Source organism: Zonotrichia albicollis, chromosome 2, assembly GCF_047830755.1.
Source record: "Zonotrichia albicollis isolate bZonAlb1 chromosome 2, bZonAlb1.hap1, whole genome shotgun sequence".
NCBI classification, from domain to species: Eukaryota; Metazoa; Chordata; class Aves; order Passeriformes; family Passerellidae; genus Zonotrichia; species Zonotrichia albicollis.
The window spans coordinates 22130515-22149685 of record NC_133820.1 but is presented as its reverse complement, the minus strand read 5'-3'; the positions used below and the strand labels follow the sequence as shown (position 1 = coordinate 22149685).

Genomic DNA, 19171 nt, shown 5'->3' with positions numbered 1-19171 from the left:
AAAAAAAGCTTTCTCACATTTGTGTATAAGAACAAGTCCAAATAAATAGCATTAAAAAAAACAAACTAATTGATTAAATCTGGTTTGTCAGAAATTATTCATACAAACACAAGAAGTCCACTCAGATAAAAAAAAAAAAAAAAAAAAAAACTACTATTAATAATTGAGAAAATTTTAATGTTAATCTGGTTCAGTTTTGACATCATTGTTCTCTCTCATAGAATAGTAGAAGTGTTAGGTGAATGCTACAAAGCAAAGGACAGAAAATCTTAGTGATAGATATTCCCCTAATAGTATTTCACAACATATTGGGAAAAAAATCAACAAAAGTTCAGCTTTTGTTTCAAAAAGCCTCAACAAAAATTCAGGATGAAAAAACAAAACCAACCAAACAAAACAGACTCGATTCCTCCAAAATAAATCACAGTATAATTATGGTGCTTTAGTTCAGTATTCAGTTTTGAACTCTCCAAGAGGTGCTACTTATTAACAACAATGCACTGCTTTTTGTCGAGCTGACATGAGTGCCTGTGAATGTATATGTACATATATTATTTACAATACATAGTCTATTTATTAATTGCATCACAAATTATCAACAGAAATTGTTCCTTCCTTCCTTCAAAGCATTAAAGGCAAGAAGAAGACAGAAAATCTCAGTGGTTCTTGCATAAAATTTAGACTTAAAGGTAGTTAATGCTTTTTGATAGTCTAGGAACTCTTGGACGTACACTTGTCTTGCTAAAGACATAAGCACATTATATCCTAACTAGTTGTCTTTTACTTTTTCCTCTGGTACAATTAGTTATTATTATATTAGTTATTATGTAATGAAGACAGCAACAATAAAAATTAATCAGTTAAAACATGAGATAGGATGCCAAATGAAATATCTTCTCAGATGACCTGGAAGACTCAGAGTAAAAAGCCTTAATTGTATCTGGTTGATTATTTTACCAACAAAGATTTTGCACATTTACAAACATTAATGGAAATATAATAATGTAAAAATATTTATAGAGAATAATACTGTGCTCACAAATTTTCATTAAGAGGCTCAGAATTACACTCATCATGCACTTCAGCTGAGTTAGAAATAATAGAAAACGACACAGTAATTTCTTCTCAAATGCTCTGAAGAATATTTTCTAAGGTACTTAAATGTCATTAAAAGACAAGCCAACTAATAAAATTGGAATATAAAATCTATAGTCTCTGAAAAAGGCTAAAAACAATAACAAAGAAGAAAGTGGAAAGAAAAATACCAAATGAATTCCAGCAATTGAATGATGTTCAAAGACTACTTCAAAATGTTAAGTCTCCTTTCAGTATACTATGAACATTTTGTTAATTCTCAACATGACAATTATATACTACAATTCACTGACTTAATGGATTATTTCATATTTACTTCACTGTTGTACTGATTATTGTTAATATTTTATTAAAAAAAACATAATTTGAAGGCAGATGAGTAATTATTGAAAATAGGTTATGAGAGCTTTTGATCCTCTTGAATTTATGTTTTAATTTTTCACAGAGTAAATAATTTTACATAAATATGGGGGCAAAAAGCAAAAAACATTTAGGAAGCATATCACCCCATAATAATAATAATTCTCCAGCTCATTAAGACAAAATCATAAAGAATGTACAATTGCTTACATTATACAGGTAGAAAAAATAAAGTACCCAGTAATTTGGTCCTTTATCCAAATTCATATAGCAAGTCAGTGAATAGTCAATAATTCAGAGCGGTTTTTACCTCTCTATCTGATGCAATACTTATAATAGTAAGTACCCTTTGTGAATAATTTTCTACTTGTGCATTTTCCAAGGTTCTGGAAAAGGTGCCGTAAATTCTAATTTACCATTATAATTTGTGTGCTGTTGTAATTCCTCTCGTCTTGCTGGGCACTTCTCTAAATCTTAGTGTGGCTCTGCCAATTCCAGCCCACCTTGCCCTCAGACATGGAAGAAAACCCGAGAGACAAGGCTGCAGGTGGAAGACATTTGCAGGCTGTGTTCTGAAGACATTGCATCTTGATAAGAATCTTTTGTCCCTTCTTTGAGTGAGCCCACAACATTGGTTGGATATTATCCATATTATTATTGCACAACAGTGCAAATACTGAACCTCCAATAAGCCATCTACAGGCAGTCCCATTTTTCCCTAGGACAAGCAATAATTTCATAGGATCCCACCAAAGGCTGCATCAACTCTGACAGTTTACAATAACTTGGAAGTGCAAAGTAAAACTGAGATGGAAATCCAGACTGCAGATAGCAGATGTTCAGAGCAAAAACATCAGACAACACAGTTCTTGCAAAGATGTCCTCAGTCTACAGCTTGTACATGTCGAAGAAGTAGGTAAGAAGCTGGAATAGCTGAAACACTCCTGATGGTTATTAAGAAAAAAATGTTACCTTTATTCAGAAGACATTATTTTGCTTCAGAAACGATACCTAAATAAACCCAAATATCCACAGAGATGTGCTGGTTAGGCAGGATACTGAGCTCTGCACAGATCCCAACAACTCATGGAAACCATTTCTCTTTGCTTATGCTTTTTGCCAAGCTTATTTCCTGCTTTTCCATGGATCTCTGTGCATTTATTTCCAGTGTTAGTACAGTGACTAGCAATAATAGTGTGGATAAGGATCTGGGCATTCCCATTATCCTCTATACCAACCCTCATGGCTGTCTCATTTAATCTGCTGAATAGCTCTTCAGAATAAAGGCAGCAAAATACTATGGAGAAAGTAGGAGGCTTATATCCTTCTTCATTCCAAATCAGAAGGCACAACTTGGCTAAAATTGCCTAATCCACACTGAATTCAGATTTAGCAGTCATGCTGGTTCTACAGATGAGTAACTGAAGTAAAATTGATATAACCTCTACCTATTTCTATCTCCAGCATTGGTGCATCTCAGACTCATAGGAAAAGACTAAATTCACTTGAAGAAAAATTAGTTCTCAAAACCAAATCCATATGAAAAAAAGGCTACTCATACTTTGTGAAGTTAGAGACTTAGTAATTCTCAGATATTCATCTTTTGTAAGTTAATGACTTCATCATTGTTATATTCATGTAAATTCAGTGAATACTTCTAATTGTGAAACAGTGAAAAGGACAGTAATGCAAAAACCCCCAAATTGTCATACTTAATAAAAAAAAATCCTTCTACATTGTTTTCCTTTTAAAGCTTAGTGTTTTGAGGAACTATAGCCTTATGCAGTTGCAATTGTGCACCACTGAAAAACACAATTTTTTTATGCAAACACGATCACCGTTTTTTATGCCTCTCCTTTATGGAAGCAAGCCCTCCTACCTTCACACTCTTAATTCTCTGTGATATAGCTGCAAATCGCTGGTTGAGCTCTGAGAGTTTGGGCTCCACCACTTTCCTGCAGTGGTCCCCACGGTTTGCCATCAAGTCTCTGGCCTGGTCACGCACAGAGTCCACCTTGGGGTGAATGTCATTCAGCTCAGCCTTTAAGCTCTACAGTCCGTGAGCAAGAGACAGGGCTTGAAGTTAGTAATAAATGCAGAGAGAGAGAAAGAGAGAGAGAGAGAGAAAGTGTGCAAAGGAATAGGGAGCAAAACCACAAAGCAAATTCAGATAATTATGCATGAGTGTGTAAATCCAGTAGAAATACCTTGGATAACATTTCCACTCGTATCCCTCAAATTTATAGCAGGAATGTATCTAAAAGTCTGTTTTAGTATCCCCTGGCTGAAATTAATGGGGATCATTATTTCTAGGCAGATTCTTATCTGCAATAATATTGCAGCATATTTCAGGATGCACTAAATTATTCTATGTTCCTAAAGCTAGGAAGAGCTGCTGATTCATGTATTATAGAACTGGATGTGCAATTGTTGCTTTCAATACTGCTCAGGGTCATAGTTCAGACAAGTAAAAATTACCAAATTTAAAAAAAAGGTTTTAATTTTTCTAATTTTTTCTATAAATCTGTCACAAATTAAAAAAAAAAAAAAGAAAGAAGAAGAAAAAAAAACAAGGGCAAGAAAACAAGAACAAGAAAAAAAACCCTTTATCCTCTGCAATATTAATCTTAACAGTAGATCCCAGAACAGGCAGAGGCCCAAAATAGACAGCAAGGCATTTGGGAATCAGAAATACAGTTGGGCGTTAAGAATTACATTTCACTGTCTGCATGAACTACCTTTGTGCAATGCAAACATAAATATAGGTATTGATAATTTTACTTTGTACCTGATGGTGGCAAAATTGTTCATTCGTCTACAAAAGCCAGTCTCATAATCCTGCTGAGATCAATGAGGCATTGATTTATGCCCTAGAATTTGTAAACTTTTTCTGCAGTAAATGACATCATTATGTCAGTGTCAGCAATACAATTCTGATTTTGATTTGCAAAGTCTACTCAGATATTACGTAATAACCATGGAGTTCACTACAAAGTAAAATTTCACATTGACTTCAGAAGAAAAAGAAAAGTCTCTTAAGATAATAATTTGATGTTGTTCTTAAGGAAGGTATTTTAAATGAGATATTTTAACATACACATTCAAATTACAAGATAATTTTTCATCATTTGGTCAAATGATACAATTGGCCAACTAAAACCAAGATCCCTGATGCTACAGCTAGTTCAACATATAAAATTCTTGTCTGTGTTGCTGATCTGGCCTCAGTGTAAGCGATGTTTGTGGAATTAAGACAATTATATGACAGAAATATCATACATATTGGAAAAATATCACAGAAAAACAGAAATACAATTAAAAATAAAGGGGACAGAAAAGAAAAATATTTTTTTCAAACAAAATAAAACCTTGAGTTAAAGGAGTATTTTCCAGCAGACATTTGTTTAATAAGCTGCTGTTTTATCAACAGGAAGTTTCCAATAATTATAATAACAATCTGGATTTATTTCTGCAGGGATTTAATTTTGGTATTACAGAGCAAATTTATTAAGTAATCTACAAGTTGCCAGAGGGTAGCTTTAGCACAGAAAAAAGAATTTTAATCCATTTGTAATACCTTTTGAAATATGCTAGTTGTGATACAGTCCTTTTTAGAATAAAATTAATGCTTTCCAGTAAATCACATTTTTTTACCTTAAGAATTTCCTCTTTTTGCTGGGGTTTTTGTTTGTCAGATTCATCCAACAGTATTTCAGCACGATACATCCAAGTAGTGACATTAGCTACATTCTGATCAAAAGCCTCCATGTGCTTTTGATATTCCTGTGTGTGGAAAAGGTAAATACTGCATACAAAAAATGTAATCAGAACTGAAGTAACAGCTGTAGTTATGCCAAGTGTGGCAAACATGCACACATTATGACATTATGAAAACTTGTTTATTTTTCACAGTAACTTCTTGTTTTGTGAAGGATAGAATCTGCTGTTTGATTCCTTCACTTTGCATGTTAGGTTTCTTTAAAAAGACATTCTAGGAGAGAGAGAAAAGCTTGCAAAGTGACAGGCAGCAGGATGACAAAATCACAGCAAGACGCAGGTGTTGGCAGCTCAGCGAGGCGCTGAGAGGAACAGGGAGCTGTTAGCCAGACCTACAGGAGCTGCAAAGGAGCATTTCCCAAGAACAAGGTACAGAATTCATTTTGGAAAGCCAGTCAATTGACTGATGGCCACAAGGATGCACTTGCAAAATCACAATCAAGATTGGGAGCTTTGTATTTAAACCTCCTGTGGACATTTCATGTAACTTCTCTGCTTTGACATTCTTCTCTTTAGAAGCTATTCAAGTTGATATACTGATAAATCTTCATTTCTCTGCTTCATTTAAAACTTTGTCTTTTCAGGTGAGCTCACTAGAAAGTGGCCTGTGCATACACCACACAATAAATATGTAGACCACATACCCAAAATCAAAGGTATTACTAGTTCTTTTGGCACCCAAATGTATCTACCTGTATTTTACACTGTTCTAAATGGGTAGAAACCCCTCAATTACCTCTCTTAAACCTTTTTATCATGTGTTTTAGCAAATGTTAACCACAGAATCCAAAGCAGGGAAAGCGAGGATGTACAGGAATACATAACTATATCAACCTGTAAACTCCATTATATGCTTCTTACAATCAGTTCCACATTAAATCTGTGTACCTACATGACTCTGAATGAAATGCTGAAGTTTTCCGGATACTTTACTCAGTTGAGGAAGCCCTATAGTGATGCTGTATATTTATTGCCAAAGTATTCCTAAAGCAGCCATACAGACTCTAGTGGAGTTCCAACACATCAAGCCCTGAAAAGTCATGACAAAGGCCAACATACCCTTAAAAATCACTTCTGTTTCTCTGGGGTGAAATTGCATTCCCATGCTCTCAGGAACAGAAAGAGCATGCAAGATTTCACAAAACATTCTGACAGCCCAGTTGTTAAGACCCTTCTGCAGTTAAGGGTTCATGCTGTCACATCTTCATGACAGAATGAATAGAGTTATGTGACTATCTGGAGTTTGAGGCAGCTGGGGATGAGGTTTCTGAATCTGTACAAAATGTGTATTAGGGGTTTTACTGTCTATTACACTTATTCCAGTCCCCTTAAGGAATTATCCCCACTTAAATGCGCCCTAAAAAATTATGCAAAGGGGGATCATGAAGTTCTGAAAGACCAAATCAGATCCCTTCAGCACATCATGTGTGCACTCTGAGAAGAGCTTATGATTTAGTTGCCTCTAAAATGAATCAAAACTCACACACACCAGAACTACCCTATGGACCAAACCAAATTGCAAGTGGAAACTTCTCTCCCACTTGTACTGTTCCAAACAGAAAATCTAATGTAGCCAAAAGTAGCTGATGTTGTTGGTATCAATGCTAAGACTAACTCAGCTTACTTGACTACTGAAGTAATCTCTGTCCTTTAAACTGCATTTGATTTATTAGGAAAAAAAAAACAACAAAACAAACCAAAAACAATGCAAGAACTGTTGAGACAGACAGGATTGCAAACTGCTAACAATCAAGATTCCACTTGGTAATCAATGAGATTTCCAAAACATACACAGCGTACTAAGTAACAATCAATCTGATTGCCTGTGTACCTGTGTATTCAATAAGCACAGTCCAAGGCACCAGAAAAAGCACGTCTGTAAGGCTGGGCATGTACAGCTGGAAACCAACATTTCCTCTGTGTGAAGAAATGCATTTTCCTTACCAGTAAGAGATTGAACCATTCCTCAGCACGTGAAGTTACCGCTTTCCAGTTGCTGTTCAGCAGGCTGAGTTTATCATCCACAAGACTTTCCTTTCCTTTCATCACTGCCTTCAAATTCTCTCCTAACTCACTGATGCTCTTCAGCTGGCCCTGGCGTTTCTCAATCTCCTTCCGTGTTGCCTACATGAGCAGAACAAGAAATAAAATTTCTGGGAATTAGAAATTACCCACACTAAGAACATGAAATGTTAAATCAGGCAGCAAGTTTATACTAGAACGCACAGTCTTGCTTCCTATAGGAAGGAAAGGCATTCTGTAAAGAGCAGCAAATAGAAAGCAAACTGTTTCTCTTGAGCTCTGATAAAATTGAATATATTCTTCATCTTCTTGCAATAGCCTAATTTTCCAAAAATGCAAATTATCTTTCAGTGTTCAAAATATAGTTTCAATACTTAATTATTAAAAATGAATCAACATTTTATAATATTTATATGGAGATGTTAAAGTTAATTTTCATATAATAAAATTAACTAGTTATCAAATAGTACATAAAGCTTACATAATAATTGGGACAATAATACACCATCATGATGACACCTTAAGACAGAAAACTCCATCAAATATAGTCTAGTAAATATTTTACTACTATAATATTTGTCAATGCAATCTTTTTCAGAAGAAAAGACATTACTTTCTTCTGTTAAACTTGTTTCCTAATTGTAGAAATGCACATTTTCATTACATTCACTTGGGATTGTATTCTGCAAACCAAAATACTAAAAATAAGCTATAGCCCATAGCATTTCTAAACCTGATTGACTACAACACATGCATTGCTATAGAGTCAGATTTCCAGCATCTCTTCCCACTGTTATCTTACCTTATATATCTGATGTGTAAGGTTGCATAATTTACTTATTATTTATGTCTTAATAGTCACTGCAACATACAAGATGTCTAACAAAAGGAACAAATCCCAACATATTTAGACAACATGTAAAAAAAGCAGGTGTTTAAATACTAAACAGTGAGATGACACAGTGCAAAGTACAGCAGTCTTACTGAATACTCAAGGAAAGGCACAACTCCTTACACCTAATTTCACATATAACTGTTTTTATGAGAGAAATTTATTTGAGATCCTTGGCACGTGATAGCAATGATCCAGGCATATAAATCTCTGCTTATAAAATAAAACTGCAAGCACAAAGTGTTCCAAGATGAACACAAACAGAACTTAGCAGAGAAGGAAGAAGCACTGGTCTTCAGAGACATGGATGTCTCACAGAAACCTAAATATAGTAAAATAAAAAAAGCTCTTCAAACAAATGGCAAAACCAATACTTCCATCTCAGGATGAATGCTGTTATGCAGTAGAACCTCACCTTTATGACCTCCACACTATCATATCTCTCATGGTCACAGATCAGTATTATTTTGTGGATAGTGTATTGACATTGAAAGCAGAATGTTCATTTTTCAATAAAGACAGTATAAATTTTTTCTTTTTGGCAAAACAGAACCTTAATAGTACCTTCAACTTATTCAGTGTGTAATGTTTAAAGCAGCAGCTCACTTCCTATTCTTAACAGAATTCAGGATCTCATTTTGCAATGTTATTTCACAGAAAAAACTTTTACACTAGTATTTCATGTAAGTATGAGTAATTTTCCCCATGCTATCAATTTTCTAAAATACACAGGATATGTAATAGAACCAAGGCATGATTGATGCAAATTATTAGCAATATACTATATAATTATAGAATTTGAAAAGGAGAGTTTAAAATTTCAGCAGGTCCTTGTCAGATTAAAAGAAAAACATGCCCTCTTCTTGTACTGTTTTATTTGTTTCACAGCAGGTGCAAAGTGTCATCATGAAAAAAGAATAACACAAAGGATATAATTTACCCTCAATTGAAGATGGAAAATTTTGATCAGCTTTCTTTCACTTACTAAACTATTTTCTTTCATTTGAAAAAGACTCTCTGAAGTGTATTTACCATGGGTTGTGGTTTCTTTTGTATTTTACATTTATGAAAATGCTGACTGGTCTTGGGGTATATAAATAAATATTAATCCCAACTAGTAAACAGATGGACCAAACAATTAAATGTCTGTTAAACAACACTGTTACCCAAAAACCAGATGTGTAATTCCCTACGTGTAAGAAACACATTATTTCCTTTCAAAATATAGAATTACTGTAAACTAAAGACTTATTGCACCTCTGGGTAATATGGATTCTAACTCCCTTGTGTAATTGCAAGTAAGACACAAGAATCACACTTCCTGTCATTGTCTTAAAAAACATTGTGGCCCTCAACAAAACACTGAAGGGACAAAAGCATCTTCCTCAATACTTTAAATCTCCATTATTACAAGTTCTGAATACAACTGAAAAACTAGCAGGGTCTGCAAAGTCAGCGGGATTCCCCTCTGCATTATCAGCTACAACTTCCTCTGTAGGTTATGAAGTGCGCCAGGTAAACTGACTTGCTTTCACAACTTCAGTAAGACCTTCTTGGTTTGTTTTTTTTTTATTTGGCACCTCTTCATTATATTCCTAAGAATTTCTCATTTTTCTTTCCAGTATTACTAGAAAGAAATAGTCTACACATACTTTGCTCACTGCAATATAACAGCACTGTTAAATTCCCTCTGTAAGAAAAAAATCAAAAGTACTGCTATTAATTCAGCAACGTTACATGAAACAAAGAAGTATGTGTCATGATGCCAGGATTTAACTAAGATTATTTCAGTAAAAGTCAGGAACTTTTAAATTCTCCTAATTTTTAAAGAGGAATTTCCACACAGTCTTGCTGGATTTATGCTCCTTTCTGGTTGCCATAACATGAAATTGCATTCCAGCTGTGTTGTTTATTTGAAAACATATAAGAAAGTTGTAGAATGTAAATTACAGAACTAATAGAATTAGCTTAGCAAGTTAAAAATTCCATTTTAAACACATAAAACCTTAAAAAATCTCCAAACCCCCAAGTCCCAAACACTACCACAATGTGTACAAGATGAAACATCAACAAATAAAGTGGTTAAACTCCTCCCAGAAGGACGAAGCAATTTATACATTTTGATTTTGTGTGCTTATCAGGGTGAAACTTTGTTACATAAATAAAATACAGAAATATAGCAGTTGTGAAGAAGCTATTTTTCTGATATAATCATGGCATCTTGGGGAAACAAAAACATGTAAACAAAAGATTGAACTAAAAATCTTAACACTGAGCATTCACTTACAGCTGTGAAAATTTATCAACAATGTTGAACAACTCCAAAACAGATTATATTCTTCTACTGTTTATCATTATAATGAAGTTGTTACATTATTTTTTTTTCTTTTAAAACTAGTATATTTATTTATAAAACAAACTCTTATCCAAGTGTGTATTACCTGCTGGAATAGAAAGGCTCCATAAATCCTTCCAGGAAAGATATCTCCATTAAAATATGTATACAAATTATATAGATTATATTAAGGATATACATACATATAGCACTTCTCTACACATGGCACTATTTAGGATCACATCTACATGCAGATACAAAAGTTAACAAAAGTTAAGATGATGTGAATCTCTCCCCCATCAAATTTCAGTTATTCAGTTAGACTAAATTTTGAAGTGCCTCTTTGGAAGAAGCTCCTGTACTTCCATGTTTCTGAAGTACCAGTTATGGATATTTGGTACAAAATACCACAATGGAAATTCCCTGACCCAAACAATTAATTTGTGTTTCACTGGCTGAAATGTTTCCTTTGCTTTTTAAGGAACTGTTATTCCTTTCTCACTCATGGTCATAAGAAAAATATTGGTAGCCTGCCTTAATCAAAACTGGGGGATTACACCACCATGGAACTCCCAGGGCTTGAACATTCCAAGGAGAAATGGCATCCAGGTTCCTGGTATCCAGGAAATCTAAGCAATACGACAGACCCCACTGCAACTCTGCATGCAGAGCGTGTCTCAGGTGATTAGTTTCTATTCCCATTTTCAGAAACATCAGAATGGAAAGAGGGAGAATCTGAGCTTCCGTTGTGCCAGTTTCATTCATCAGAACCTCAGGAAAGGAGCTGCAGTACAAAATAAAAGTTCTGTTTAAAAAAACAGCTTTGGATAGGTTGAAATCTGTGCTGAAGGGAAACCATGCTGCAGCATGTAAAGTCATAGGGATGAGCTTTGCTGAGAATTTATAAGTGGTTTGTAGCTGCATACAGTAGGTAATATTTTCCTACTTTACATATGGATCCATAGGATGACAGGATGAATCATGTTACAACAAATAATTACAGTTCCCTGAGCAGATATTTACATTTTGAGTGGTGTTCACAGTCCCGTCTCTGATCCCACTGCGCTGTGACATACTCTTTATCTTTCAGTTTACTAAAATATACTTACAGGGTTTTTTACAAAACAGTTACAACTGTTTTGTTTTCTTGTTTCCCTTTTTTTTTTTTTATGGTTTTTGTTTACGGTGATGATTTTTGTACATTCATCCCATCATCAAATACCAACTAGGAATTAATTGTGTTTGTAAACAGAAGTTACATAGAAATGGGTTTCTTGGTGTTTTTGTGGATTTTATTTTTTTGTTTTGGGTTTTTAAATTATTATTTCAATATTTTGTTGGTTTGGTTTGTTTTTCTGAAGATGTGGTAAAAAGAACTTCTGAGTTATATTTTATAATAATAAAATGACTATGTACCAAGATGAACTAATGATGGTTTTTTCCAAACAAATAGAATTGTAAGAAAATGCAAGGGATAGTATATTTAGTCATGATGGTCATTAACATATGCAGATTAAAAATCACAACAACAATGAATGAGTGAAGAAAACTTCTCTGTGCCTTTACACTGCCTGTGATCTTTGGATTACTTGAAAATACTCTGCAATTAGAATCTTTCTAAAATAAATTTGGTGGCTCAGCTCTCACAGGTGGGATTGCAGAGTTAATCAGAAGCTGCCATTATGGTCTTCTCAGTGGTTGATTATACATATTTATTTGTTTATTTACAGCACATCTTTTATTTTTTATTTCATTTCGGCCAGTGACTATGAATCAGTTGACACAATTTACAGTTTGTCTTCTTCTATGGATATTACTGACAGGAAATATGCTGCTAAATGTAATTCTAAGTACTTCAAGTCAACTTTATACTCACTGGTATTGCACACTGTGTTAAAAAATCAGATTAAAGCATTGGCAGTGTCATACTGCTGATAGTAGGGAGTGATACAGAATTTTCCTGGTAATACCATCTGCCATTTCCTTTTTAAGAACATGGTTTTCTGGCAATCTAATGCTTATCAGTCCAGTTCCTGATTAAAAGACAAATAAACCCTGCAGTTGTTAATGTCTTCAGTGATAAATATGTTCACTAAATCAGAATTCTAATTATAAATGGATTTCTAATATACTAGTTTAATGACTATCTCTCCACCCGCGTGTCATTTTTCTTATCTATTATAAACAGAGCTGAATTCAAATGGAAAGATTTAACTTGTCTCTACTGAGCAGAAAGGCAGGATTTACAGTCTTCAGTATATTGCCCATCTCATTTCACATAACTCAGCCAAGTTTTTGTTCCATTCCTTGAAAAATTCTACACAGGAACAAATACCACATTTCCCTTGATGTCCAGATTAATGGCATCTTTCATTAGCTTATTTTCCTTTTCAAGATGGACATTCCTTTTTACTTCAAGGTGTTTATAACTTGAAGACAACATTCAGATGTATGATTTCTTTTATTGTCAACTCTATAATTATCTTTGTAACCCTCTGAGTAATCTTCACTTTTAAGAAGACTTGGGTGCTGAAAATGAATTAGAAATAAGTGCACTAATAAATATAACTGCTTCCTTGTCCTGTAAAGAAAAAAGATTATTAGCTCTCTGCTTAGATATATCGACAACAGCACACATCCAATTTTCAGTTCATTTGCACTATTGAATTCTCTCTCTCTCTCTCTCCATTTTCCATCTTTGTTTTTCAGCAGACTTTTGTCACAATGGGAATCTGCTGGGCTTAATTCATCTCCCAGTGCATTTCATTAGATTGGTTACTGTCTTTGGCAGCCTACTTACCCAGGAAATACCAAGCCCAAAGCTGTGACATTAATCAGCTACTGTGAGGCTCTGGTTCTGGGGACTAAATTATTGATGTACAATTTTATGTGACGCCTCAATGAAATCCACATAGGAGCAGCAGCATCGTACTTATTTATGAAGTCCCCACAAGAATTTTAAAGTGTCCAGGATAAAATGCAGCACTGTCTCCTAGTGGGAGCAGATTCTTTAGGAAAAAGCACAATCCACATAATTTCTGTAAATATTTACACTTGTAACTCTAGGATTTGCCACATATACTACCTGTTGGATTGTTCCACATTAGAAGTCTGCTTACATATATGTGAATATTTGTTTATATTTCTTAAAAGGCAATGTTAAAATGGAATTTTGAAAGCCATTCAATACATACATATTTTGCCAAGAGGCAGCTGTTCTCACCCAAAGTTGTTTGTTCTTAATTTAGTGATGGACTGACTGAAGGGGAAGAGCTGAGGTACTACATGAGTTTGGATTGTAGTGAAGGCTTTGGGGAGTATTTGAAGCTAAAATATCCTTTTTACCAGTTTTTCCTTCAAAACTTTATGTATCAATTCCCTGTGAAAATTCACAATACTCAACAGCACTCTTTAAGATTAGAAGGCAGCACGGTTCCTGTCTGATATATTTTTTTTTTATGTTAATAGTTCTTATTTTAATTAGCTCTTTTTACTTTTTTAATTGTCTTCAGATAAGGAATACATTGTACTTGTTGTAGCAAGCTTAAGACATAACAAAGGCTTCCCACTGTGCAGGTGCACTAATCATCAAGTTTTAGGTACTAATTATGCAACTTCAGAATCACTAATGTTTGTATCTAACGAAAAAGTGATATTAAGGACAAATCTTTCTCTTTAAACCCCTGAGAAAATACATACATCTCTATGTATGTAAGCCTGCATGTATGTATGACAGGAACATGAAGTGCATGTTTCTGTTTCAGTAGAACTGTACTGTGTAGTCACCACTGAAGATTATTTTTATTTTATTGGGTGAATGGCTTAACTACCTAGCAAGTCAGTTTGGGGATGTTAAAACATGAAGATTTTCTAATTTGTAAATATATGACATTTATCCTTTGTTATGGGTGTTAGAGAGTCACTGGAAAGCTGCCCAGCAGAAAATAAATTGGGGTTGCTGGTTAACAGGTATGAACGAGAGCCAGGTGTGCCCAATGGCACCTGGCCTGGATCAGCAATAGTGTGACAGCAGGACCAGGGCAGGGATTGTCCCCCTGTGCTCGGCACTGCTGAGGCCACACCTCAAATCCTGTGTCCAGTTTTGGGCCTTTCACTGAAGGAAAGGCATTGAGGGGCTGGAGTGAGTGCAGAGCAGGGCAGCAGAGCTGGGGAAGGGTCTGGAAGGTCAGTCATGTAAGAAGCAGCTGAGGGAGCTGGGCGTGTTCGAACTGGATATTTAAGCACTGGAGTGGGATGTCCAGGGAAGTGGCAGATTCACCATCCCTGGAAGTGTTGATGAAACAACTGGACACGGCACTTAGTGCCTGGTTAATTGCCATGGTGGTGTTCAGCCAAAGGTGGAACTCCAGAACCTTGGTCTTTCCAGCCTTCACGATTCTATGATGCTAAGATCACAATATCAGTCCAAAGAAATGAGAGGAACTGTGCAAAATTTACTGCAGGAAAAGCAGCAAGTGAAAATGAGAAAACATCAGGCAATGATAGGAGAGAACAATGGGGGTTGCATTGATTTAGGTTTTGATTTGAAAGTGAAAACTGCATTAGTCAGGCAGTAATTTTAGTTAGTTTTGGATATCACTTTTAAAATACAATCTTTCTTAGTGACTGATGATCAAAAAAAAGAGCTCTAAACCTAACAAAAGATGTGTAGACTGTGGGTCTTTTAATTGTTGTTGTTGTTATTCTAGTATTTAGTTTGCAAATCATCATTGCATTTTAAGGCTAAAGACACTTTATCAAGCTCAGAAACTTGAAAGGATTAGTTAGAAGCAAAAAAAAACCCCAACCCACAAAATAAATTTTACTCAAGTGCCTTGAATCTTCATTGCCATTAAAAAATCAGGAAGATTGCTTGTGTATAATTCATTATTCCTATAATGCATAGTGAAACTAGTAAAATCTTTAGAGGATTTCTCCCATTAAACAAAGCAGAAGTGGTTTTGGTCTTCTTTTTCCCAAACCCCCAATACTATTTAAGGGGATTTTTTTTTTTTAATTATATAGAAACACTTGTTCAAGATGCTGCTGGCTGCACCCAGTTACTTGAAATTTTGAAGCTTTGGATAATGTCGACCATAGTGTTCTCTAAAATGCAGATTTTTGTTGTGTGAATAATGATTACTTGGTTTGTTTATGACCATGCTAGATTGAATTTCTATTACATGTGCAGAAAATGAAATAGATTAGCTACTACTGAGTAATAACATGCCAATTTTTAGCATCACACAGAAATACGCTGTTTATACAGACATCTTGCATTCCCCAGTTTCTGCAAAATGTTTATTTAAACTGTGATTTTGAGGAAAATTTTGATTTAGGCTTTGAGTTTTAACCTGAAAGATAAGTTCAGGGTAAAGTCTCATGAAAGTAGAAAGCCCTCAGAATGCAAAGGAATGAGCTACAAATCTAAGAGTAAGAAAACAAATATCCTGGCTGCCATGTGAACACTTAGAACATATAGTGTTCTGGCATCTTTAATCTTTCATCTACTGTTTAATACCTTTCTAACCATCAGTAGAATGGTGCAAGAGATATCTACTTATGTGGATACTGGGTGGTTGATTTATAGTACTCTGAAAAATTAAATTCTAACTTTAAATTCATCTCAGTGAAGATTAATGCAACGTGAAGGTGAATTGTGCTATTGATCTCTGAAGAGACAAGAAGGTTTAAACTTTTCTGAGCGTTAACGTTAATGCAAGATAATGCCAAAACATTCACGAAGTTCCACTAACTAAAACGTCAGAATTGTTAATTCTTTTTCTTTATCACGAAAGAAATCTACCTTTCTGCAATATTCACATGTGTGTGTTGCATTGTTACCTTGCCCCAGGCAATTTCAGCATCCAAATTGCTCGGCATCCCCTGTGCCGCTGATCTCTTTGTCAGTTCCGCGTCTGTCGCTGCGAGCCACTCTGTCAGGGCATTGATCTCCTTCCGCAGCTTCCGGGACAATTTCAAGCATTTCTCTAACTCCTGCTTTTTTTCTGTCACCTGCAGAAAGAATAATTGTGATTATTAACCCTGCAGTGAAACAGGCTTTTATATAAAATTTTCCGTAGGCCACCTTTGTGTAAAATCTAGACTTGGGATTCCACAGGTGAACTTGCACTTTTAGTACAGTTAGGTCTTGATTTTTTTCCTCTCAGTATCAGTAATTTTGCTGCTAGAATGCAAACACCTACAAGAAAATTATGTGCATAAACATGCATTGAATGAGAACTACTAACACAGCTCCACCTCCTCCTCCTCTGTTTTGAAGTTGTGCATAGCAAATTAATTTAGAACAACTGAACTAACAGTTTTTCCTAGAGACAAAAAATAGATGTCAAAACCCTTCAAAGAGCATATTTTAATATAGGTGGCCATGTAGGAACCGGGATTCCTCAAGATTTTTTTCTGTGTAGCTAAGCTGCATGGAAAAAAAGACATACCAGCCAAAAAATGCCTGAAAACTTGAAACACAATGTCACTGAGTAATGTCAAACAAAAGCAGCACATTTAACTTTAAGGTTTTAATTTTCTGAATGCTTTGGATGTAACATACTTGGGATGACCTCTGCTTTAAAGGTCTTTTAAACTTGGTACGTGGTACCTGGATAGAAGGCTGAGTAATTATATTGCCTTGACTGTCTCACACGCATTTTGAAAGAACAGGGTAAATACAGCACTTCTTGAAAGCCCTGAGACTCTTCAGGGAGAAGAAGAAAAGGTTTTACTTAATTAGCAGAGAAAGTAGAAGAGTAAATTAAGAGAACTTAGTTAGGGAGACTACACTACAATAGACAACAGGCAACTAGTAGCAGAAAATAAAAATTAATAAATTACGCTGTGATGAAGTTGAAAAAAACCCAATCAGAGAAGGAGGATTAAAAGTGTCCCATAGATCACTAATATTTAAAAGAAGTTCCTAATTAGCTTGAATGTCAAATAGTAATCCCATTAAGACTGCAGCTGCTGATTTGTATTTAAGCATTTTAAAATAGAAAAAAAACTTTGTACAGTGGTAGAGAACTGCATCTACTAAACTATTTCTACTTTGCCATTAAGAACAAGTAGTGGTACAATGATCAAATAGATTTGTAGATCAGCTGCCAAGGAGAATTTGAGATTTTAAAATGTAACAGGAGATTACAAGGTTAGGTACATGGCTTTTGCTATCCCTGAGTAAGGAGATGAGATTTGCCTAGGGAATAAGCTATAAAGTGTCCTGATAATTTATTATCACTCTGTAAAGCCTTACTACTGAAATCTCATAACATTTTCCACTGAATATGCTTTATGTGCTTTCTTGCATGCCAAATTTATTAAATGAGAGCACAGAACTTACAGTCAGGCCAAGAGGTAAATCCCTGGGAAGGACCATAAAACTCAGCTTTTTAGAGCTCTATTCACACATGGAGCTAGGTTTTCCCCCTCTTCTTCTGAAGAGTGTAATAACAATTGTAAATAACATTACTTGGCAGCAATACAATGAAAAGTGCACTACCCTGATCTTGATTGCCTGTTTGAGAATTTTAAACACCTGGTATATTACAAAATTAAGTTACTGATACTTGTCTAAACACAGAGAGAATAGTTGTGTTCCTATATACATCTCTAACATGTGTTTATTATATAACTAATACAATATAATCATATGCATTGCATATATCCAGAGGTTACTGATTAATCAGTTTGTTAGTACTTCAAATGTAAAGATGTATTTTCTACAAAAAAGTAGGAAATAGTGCCCTCTAAAGGCCTTCTGGGTCAGAAAATGTGATTGTGAGTTACTTTATTTATGAGGGGGTCTTTTGAAACAGTACCTACAAAATCACACAGGTGAACCTATGCTTGAAGACATGTTTTTCCCTCAGACCATAAATTTCAGTCCTGAGACTTACTATTAGTTATAAATATTGTTATTTTTCTCTTAAAAGGTCTTTGTCTCCATGCAATAATTAGTGTTGATAATGTATATTCAATTCCTTTATTTCTATATATCTGGGCTTCTGTGACTTTCTCTTAAACTGTTAATTACCATGCTGAGTAAAATTAAATGTGAGAAATTCCACCTAGGGCAGCAGAGCTGAGCCCAGCACTGCACATTTTTGAGACACATCAATTTGCAATATGGCTCACTTCAAGTCACTAATGGCTCCCTAATGGTACATTTTTATCCCTTCATTAGATAAGAGAGGTTTCCTGCAATAATAGCACCTGTTTGCTGTTAAGTTAAACATAATGCAGGAATAAATGCCACAGTTATTTCTAAAATAATGGAGAGATCAAACATATTATCCAATCCCAAGTGACAACTATCTACACCTACTGAAGCCGACTCCAGTTTTCCTGACACTCAAAAGATTGATGTCTCTTAATACCTTTACTTTCTAGAAGGAAAGAACTGTTTAAATTCAGATTCCCTCATGAGCATTATCTCTGTCAAAAGTAACATAACTCTTATTGCTTTATCATACTGTAGTCACCAGGGTTTGAGTCTCATTATCTGTTTAAACCACATACTGGCTCTCAGGATTACCATGGGCTCATTTTCCTAGCTATTAATAATTTATTATTTGAATAATTTATAATTTTTAAATTAAGAATTTTCTTCCCGTCCTGTTTTTTGTTTTTCAAGTGCATAAATTTTAGAAATAAACAGACAGGTATTATCTTTCATTCAC

The 19171-nt window shown here is 34.8% G+C and overlaps 1 protein-coding gene across 14 annotated transcripts in view; it reads right to left on the bottom strand.

The window, feature by feature from the left end:
* The window catches only part of DMD (dystrophin), a 1146493-nt gene that overhangs the window by 589851 nt on the left and 537471 nt on the right, over positions 1-19171 (bottom strand). For 12 of the 14 annotated variants that reach the window (XM_074534563.1, XM_074534577.1, XM_074534568.1 and 9 more), the window contains 4 exons: positions 16326-16496; positions 7177-7356; positions 5110-5238; positions 3335-3505 (listed from right to left, as the gene is read on the bottom strand). In XM_074534563.1, the coding sequence (XP_074390664.1) occupies positions 3335-3505; positions 5110-5238; positions 7177-7356; positions 16326-16496 (651 nt within the window). Of the gene's footprint in view, positions 1-3334; positions 3532-5109; positions 5239-7176; positions 7357-16325; positions 16497-19171 lie in introns of those variants that run through there. The other 2 variants (XM_074534574.1, XM_074534575.1) reach the window with 2 other exon arrangements.